Below are 8,226 nucleotides of genomic sequence, written 5' to 3' on the forward strand. Positions count from 1 at the left end.
AGACACAAACAGGAACAAGCACCAGAGGAGGGAAACATGAGCAAAATAATAAGAAAAAGTGCAGTCAGTATATGTTAAAACACACTATTATAGGTTTAAAATCTGGCTACAGTTGACCTGCCTTGAAACATATATACTATTTAATGTTAAAACTTCAAAAACTTTCCTGTTTATATTGTAATTTGTCCTTTTACAAGGTTGTATGAAAAACCACAAACAATTATCTGAATTCTCTTCCTTTTGTACATTTCTTCTGCTTCTGACTGTGGATAAACATCAGCATATCATTGTATCTATTAGGACGACAGGATCTGTCACCAAAGCGGGCCGCCTCTGTTATCAATCTCATATAGCCGTCTCACTTTTTTTTTACTGATAAAAACAACGGATCATAAAGGACTGTCTGCGTGCCAGCTGTAATAAATGTGCCCCTGTCGGAGGAAGCCCATGTTAAAGTTTGAATACAACACAAAACCCGGGAACAATAGAAAAGAACAAGAGATTACGATGAAGGAGTGACCTTCAGGTAGATTTTGATGTGCGGGAAGCAGCTGGAGATTTCTCTTTGATTATTCCCAGCATGTCTGAATAATATGTAATATCACAGGTCTCTTAAACAAACCTGAGAGTCATTTAAAGTCAACCGCTACACTTTAAAGGAGCAATATGCAAGAATCACAGATGAAAGGATAACTAATTCCCCTGTAAAATTACCCAACATTAGTATTACCATTTAAAATTAAAATTTTCATCAAAACATTATTTGATTACTGTGCATTTAAAAGCTTAAGATAAGTACTGTGCAGCGTCAGACACAGGCGCCAGTTCACATCAGTGAAATCACAAAGGACATGATGCCATTTCAAATTGTTGAGGTTTTCAACATAAATCTTGGTGAAATGTTTTCAGTGTGTGTAAAAGCACATTTTGAATATTTTCACATCTGATCAAAATCATAACAATACTGATAACTGTGATAATTTTGGTCCCTATTTATCATGATATGACATTTTCATACTGTTTTCATCTCTGATAAAAATCTTAGTTTAAAACATTAAGAAATTAACTAAAATGAATGTGCGAAAATAAGTTCTGACATTATGTCAACGACATCTGTTCCAAGTCGCAGGGGCATGTACTTAAGTTAGAATGCTAGCCAGCTAGTTTTGGCCCATCCTGTGTCATAATACCTCTCTACCTCAAGAGGTGATCGTGAGTCACTGTTGTGACTAGTCTGCCCTCGGAGGTGGGCGCAGACTGATTCCCTCTTCCTCCTTTCCTGCTTTATGCCTCTCGTGAACCCACCGTGTTTTTGTTGTCTCTGGAATCAAAGTCCTGATCAGCGCCGCTGCGTTGTATTCCCTGATGTCACACTGGTCTCTGAGGCTGTATTCGGTCCAGGTTTGGGTCCAGGTCTGGGAGGCTGCTGAGCCCAGTTTTCTCACACTGGTCCCAGTTCTGGTGGCCATTTCATCGCTGCTCGAATTCCCATATTCAGGGACTGAAAACCTTCTCCCCAACGCTCTTGTGTTAGCAGTGTTAACACTCCCCACCTTGATGTTCCCAATCTGGATAGGGCCGGCTAATAGCTATGCTAGCTGCACGGCTAAATGAGCTAACGCAAGCTATAGATAGCAACAGTTAGCATTAAATGTGGTGATTTGCTGCCCCCTATTTATTTAGAGTATGAATTTGACAGTTGGCCAATTTTTACATCTTGCACCTTTAAGATTTTCAAGTACAGAACAAACTAATCTCACTCAAACCCTTGAAACAACGTAACTCAAAAGTATAATTTTATTTGTCATTTTTCAAAAATTGTAACAAATTTTATGAACCTGTTGCCTTGAAGAGGATATACAGCTTACTTCCTTTACTGCTACTGCACAGCTATAAAAGCATATGATGTTATCAGTGGCCTTCCTGTGATCTATCATTATGTCAGCACATCAAATATGGCCACCTCATTATTTTTCCTTCTTGAAACCTACTTCTTGTATTAAATACCTTAGTTACACTTAAGTTCTATATGATCCCTTTACATTTATTCCCTAAAATCTAAGTGATATGAAGTCATACCGTTAAGTCAGTATTTAAATTGGGATCTTGTCATTAGTACCTGATTGACAAAGGGACATTAATGAGTCAATATGATCAGTTAATGCGCTAGAAATCCTCAGTATTTAAGACCTGACAAACCAAAAAAAAAAAAGACATCTCAATGCTGATCTACAAAACAGGATGTTTACTAAACCATACAAATTACAGATGAAACATTGCATAACATTTTTAAAATGCAGAATGGTCATATTAGATAAAATTAATAAACAACAGCATCCCATCAGCTGCTATTTGAAAAGGTATGTTATCCTGAAATAATAGTAATTATAGTTATTTGTACCGATACAGAAAATAATGATTGCAGAGAGAAAACAGTATAAAGGTGCATAAAACTATCTCGGGCCTCCAGTCAGTCTGTGATCAGGAAGGCACTGTGGATAACGAACATCCAGGCCGTCTGTCCTGTTGTCTTGTCACCTGAACAGTCTGTTCCAAAAGGATACGAAGGTGGTGGAGTTAAAGGCACCGATGAGTACGAGCAGCAGAAGGTACAGACTCATCATGATGGCAAAATGGTGTCGGAGGAGCCAGGAGGAGCTGCGGGAATGTCTGAAGAAGATAAACACAAAAATGACCTTTTATTAAACAGCAGCAAACAGCATTTACTCACTTTCTGTAACTTTGTTTTAAGAAAAACAAGAAGCCCATATTATACAATGATATCACCTATTTTCTTGGAAAAAATCATCAGAATTGTGATTATATAATTATGTAGAAATGTCATTTAAAACATATTTATCTGAGAGGCTATTTCACTTCTGTATTCTTGTTCTTTAAAGGACCAGTGTGTAGGATTTAGTGCTATCCTCTCCTCACCTTACCCTCCTATTCTCAGTGAGCAAGAGAACTTATGGTGGCTACAAAACCTGCGAAAGGCCATATCTGAAGCCAGTGTCTGGTTATATTCCATTTCTAACATATTCTGTGAATAAATCTCCATAAATCTTACATAGCTGACCATCATTTAAGCAACAAATATTGCATATAGTTTGATTTCTTTTCTATTAATTGCTTTAATATGTCTCTTTTTTACTCTCCAAATTACAGACAAGTATTTATAACAGCACTTTAAGCTATTGGACACATAAATAGTATCAAAACAATTCATCATGATAATCATCTCATACATACACAAACAGGCAGGCAGTCTCTTGTCTGTCACAAGCCTGAAACTTCAGAGTGTGTTTGCATGAAGCACGTTATTTACATACTCAGCTACAGCCAGGCAGTTATTTGCCCATATTGCCATTATACCCACACGTGACAAAGTAGTTCATTTCCTGAACGATGTGTCTCCATGCATGTTTATTCACAGCACTTTACATCTTTTACCCACAAATGATCTGCCAAACTATGTTTGACCTGACAGATTCTTACCTGGACAGGTGCCTCCTCTGAGAGTAAACAAGCAGGTACTTGACTCGTAACAGCTGATTGTTGGTGACCACAAAGTACTTCTGCGGTACATCCCCTCCTTCACTGTTCTTTGCTCTTGAGCGCTGACGGTCGATGATTTCAGAATCTGAAACGGGAAATGAGCGGCTGCTTTTCAATATGTCACGACCAAAACATCAGTGTTACAAGGTTTTAAAAGTTTATTGTTCTGTGTCAGATTGTTAACGCACCTTTTTTCTTCACCTGGCACTTAACATCTGGGTGATCGATGACTTCACACAAGGCAACACAGCTGAGCAGCGGACCCAGGAGACTTTCTCGCCAGCCGCTGCTGTGTGGGCTGTAGAGGACAGCCATGCTGAGGTCACTGGTGAGGTAGGTCCCCTCTCCAAACACAGAGTTCTGCACACGACATGCAGAAGAGTTTTGGTGTCAGGAAGAAACAACAGATGATCTCCGATTTTCACTCCACACTCTTTAGTAATGTCAACACCCAACATCTGCATTAAGTGTTTATTATATTACATAATAAAGATCTGTAAGGGACAGCCAAGTGATGAAGCAGTGATGACTGCACTAACCTTGTTGAGGTGACAGTGCAGCCCGTTGTGAATGATAGAGTGAAAGTTCTCCAGGCGGCTCCCGTGGAATGCATAGAAGACGTCTCTTCCTGCCCTTGTCTTCTCAAACCTGGCGTTCATCTGATCGCAGTACTCCAGCTCAAACAGGAAGTCTGGCACCGGCGCAGAAATACCTTCATTTTCCGTCAGGTTACAAAGGTTGGCGTACTGGCGGAGATTAAAGGAACACACCGTAAACAAAAGCGCAGTTAGTAAAAGACACCGTGTTTATGCATTTACACTTGTAGTGATGTACCTCTTCTTTCTGTAGTGTTTTCACAGCAAAGCTCTTTGAAGAGAGGATCCAGTGTGTGAGAGCCAGATGATGATCTCCCTCTCCGGGGCGCAGTCTCACCAGCTCTCTCACACCGGGCAAAGACTTCACATCTGCCAACTGGAGAAGAAAGAAAACAAATGTCTTTTGATCAAGTAGTCACACCTGTCCATAGTATGTCTGTTCTTCCCTTTCATTCCATGTAAGGCCGCCTTTTCTTTGAACAATGTCTCTCTCAGAAACTTATTATGATCTCTGAATCTGCGTCACCACAAATTTCTGTATTGTGTTTCGCAAGTGCTTCTATATCATGATGTAGTGTAGCCATACTTTCATATGTTTGGATGGGATCTCAGCATACCGAGTCCTACAGAACAACTTTCGTTTCTGTCAGTTCTGATCAAATGTTAGAGACATGTTCAATGCACCTAAAATAATAAAACACTGCAACTTATACTGTATTTTGCTGCTGGATGCTTTTGGGGCTTACTGCTTGAATTTACTTGTATTTCACCTGTTTTTGTACATTCTGTCACTTTAATCACTGAGATCTCTAATAAATGGATACAAGCAGATTTATTCTTTAATTCCAGAGTACTTTTGAAGTTTTAAAATTGCCCACCAAATACATAAGTCTGTTTTTTAATACCAACTAATTGAAAAGAGGTCACATCTTTACATGACTCCTAATATTTGCTTTATATGTGGCTATATACTATTAGAAATGAATAAGCCTACAATCCTTGTAGACAACAGTGTGGGTGAATGTAGTCTGGCTGTGCACAACTGGCCTAATTTTCCGGTCAGAGAAAACGCAGCAACTTCTCTCCTTCAGATGAAGGTTTATTCCAAACAGGCAGGTAATTCCAACAGTGAGGGGGTTGCAATTATAATAAAGTAACTTGAAGCATTTGCATAGGTATGTGTGGTTTGTGATATCTGCAACAGAACAATGATAATAATAATTACTATCCAGCAGCATCAATTTATAACATGCATGGTATCAATTACATACAAGAAATGTCATGTCACTAAATAACCACAAGGAGTCAGAGCATGCACATAAATAAACTAACATGACACTGGCTTCGGCAAGTTGTAGGTCACGTGACCGGGTAGTTACTTCAGCCCGCTACGGAGTTGAGATGCTAACGCTATTTATAGCAACATAACAGTGATGCCGACTACATCAAACTGGGAAGTACACAACATTAAATAATCAGGCCATAACTTAAAGATAACAACTAGCAGCACACAAACAGGACTCAACTCTGCTCGTTTCCCCAGAGGAGCTACCGACAAGGTAAGCTAACAGCCTGCTAAATATTATGAATCTACACACGACAGTATTAGCTCCAATAACTTAGTACCGTGAATTATATCATCTGCGATAACTTACGTTGTCACCAACGCACACTGTTGCAACAAAGAACAAAGATGGCAGAACTGAGAAGCCGAGTGAGGGTAATGAACTGTTCACTCTGTTGAAATGTCTAATTGCACGAGTTGTGTGCAGGCGCACAGAGTCTCTCAGGCAAAGTAGGAGTGGCGTGCCATGACGTCAGTCGTCCTCTAGCAGGGGATTTTATACAATCCTGTCTGTATTTACAATGTTTCTCATTAAAATACATTGTTTATATATTTAAAACATTTACCTATTAAACCATTTTAATGTTTTCAATCTGCATTCTTGTCTTGCAGTCTTATTCTTCACCTTTTTTACTGACGCACTGCTGCCTCTAATGGTGCATTACTGCCACCAAGTGTTATGTTGCTGCTTATCACATACGCATTAATGACACATTAGAGGGTGTTCAGAAGCTTGTGTCTGTCACTGTATCTTACCAGCTCCTCAAAGTCCTTATTTTCACCACTGACGTATCTAGGTGGGAAGGGTCTGAGCAAAGAGTCCCTCTTGTAGCTCTGAGCTGCAGCAACAAACAGGCTGCAGCGCAGGTCTGCTGCGACCGGGTCTCTGTGCAGACAGGAGCACACCAGCTCTCTGACCGCCTCAGGTGGGAGCGGTGGCTGCATTCCCAGCACTGTAGACAGAGATGATAAGATAGCAAACAAATGAGCACAGCCAAAAAAAAATTAAAGGGCCAGTTCAACTGAAAATAAAAAACACAATCCTTCTTTGTCCTGTAGTGTTGTTTATCCACCTAGATTGTTTTGGTGTGAGTTTAAGAGTTCTGGAGATATTGTCATACAGATTTATAAATTCTTTCAGCTTTCCTAAAGTAACTACTATGTATAAAGAAACTGGCAACCAGGTAGGAACTATTTTTTCTTCATAGAAAGAGTAGTTTCATACAGTTCCTACATGAAGCTGTTCACAGCAAGGTCTGTGGTTTAACTTCAGTAAGCGGGTCATGATTTCCAGAAAGAGATGTGTATTTTATTTGCACCTTGAGCACCACAAGCCACATGCCAACAAGTTCCATTATGCGCGAAAGAATATAAACACCAATTTGTCCAAAATTTGGTACCTCACACAGAAACAATCTAGAAGGACAAATGGCGCTGGAAATCAGAGGACAGCTATTTCTTTTTGATTTGGTGGTGAACTATCCCTTTAGGTTAGGTGACAACAGCACAGCAAACACCACATGATAATATATTAAGGTTAAAATTCATTATAAACTGTCGTGCAAATCTGTGCACTCCTATCAAAATCTGTTCCCTCTAATCTTTATTTTTGTTAGAATTTAAATTGCTGGTTATTTTCTCAATCAAATGATCAATTATTTAGTCTTCAAAATGTCAACATATGTTCACAACGGGCGGCGTGAAGTCCTCCTTGCACATCTCCCATTACTCTGAAGAGAAGATATTTACTGATTGGCATACAAAATTTGGCACTGAACCTAAACAACAAACAGTTACAGACTTTAAGCTGCTGTCAAGTTAGACACTACGGTACTTTAGTCATTTGTTATTGTCTACTGTTACTTTCTATGGTCAAACATCAAAACAAAAACTGACACTCCAATAAAATAAGTCCCGTCTAGTTACTGCTTTTTCCCGACACCTTGCTGGAAATAACCGGAGTTACTGTTTACTAGTTCTTGTTTCAGGTTAGCTAACTAGCTAGCACAGGAGGAAACAACGTTAGCTAACATTAGCTGAGATACAACAAGTGAGGCGCTGCTATCTATCGCCGAATGACAAATGCAGCATAGTCGGACTACTGTGGGATCCTGAATGTATCACAAATACACTCCTGTAGCACATGCGCCTATTTCATTTGAAACACACTACTCTTACATCATAATTATCCGTTACCTTCAGGCTTGCTCAACTCATAACACTGCAGGAAGAGCTAACGCTAGCTTTAGGGGCTGCGGCGTTCAGGCACCGCAAAACAAACGGAATTCTGAGATTTTCAAGCATGGTCCAAATGTGTGAACAGACACGGGATATATATTGGCAATTAAAATGGCGTAGAGGCCGCGTAAAGAGGAAGAGCACACAATTAGTTGTGGAAAAAACGCCAATACGTGTTTGGCGTACATTTTGCTTATACTATTTGCCAGAAGCCTAAACCCGTATTTTACGAGGAACAGTGAAAGCAGCATTCATCACACTGTACTGATGTTCAGAGAGCCATTTAAATTCCACAGAAGAAAATAAAAAAAAACTCTTTTTCTGCCGCCCCAACAGCTGCTCAGAACTGGGGACAGACTTTATCAGGTATATAAGTGTAAAAATCAAAATGAAACCAAGAGGGCAGATTGTAAAAGATGGCATAAACATGCATAAACCCATCACAAGTAGGGTAGACAGGTAATGGTTGCAACAGGGATGGTTGCAACA

General features: G+C 39.6%; 1 protein-coding gene across 2 annotated transcripts; it reads right to left on the reverse strand.

The window, feature by feature from the left end:
- Window positions 1-2,230: 2,230 nt before the first annotated feature.
- On the reverse strand, window positions 2,231-7,799 carry parp16 (poly (ADP-ribose) polymerase family, member 16). Of its 2 annotated transcripts, none has more exons than XM_084735055.1 (7): window positions 7,696-7,799; window positions 6,256-6,452; window positions 4,393-4,530; window positions 4,098-4,304; window positions 3,747-3,918; window positions 3,499-3,643; window positions 2,231-2,670 (listed from the first exon to the last, which is right to left on the reverse strand). In XM_084735055.1, the coding sequence occupies exons 2-7, from the start codon at window positions 6,442-6,444 to the stop codon at window positions 2,535-2,537; spliced, it is 987 nt and encodes a 328-aa protein (XP_084591181.1). In that variant the 5' UTR covers window positions 6,445-6,452; window positions 7,696-7,799; the 3' UTR covers window positions 2,231-2,534. The 2 variants fall into 2 exon arrangements, with proteins under 2 accessions (XP_084591181.1, XP_084591182.1); XM_084735056.1 differs by having other exon boundaries at window positions 7,678-7,697.
- Between the last annotated feature and the right edge of the window lie 427 nt (window positions 7,800-8,226).

This window comes from Lutjanus erythropterus, chromosome 13 (assembly GCF_056507025.1).
Source record: "Lutjanus erythropterus isolate fLutEry1 chromosome 13, fLutEry1.hap2, whole genome shotgun sequence".
NCBI classification, from domain to species: Eukaryota; Metazoa; Chordata; class Actinopteri; order Lutjaniformes; family Lutjanidae; genus Lutjanus; species Lutjanus erythropterus.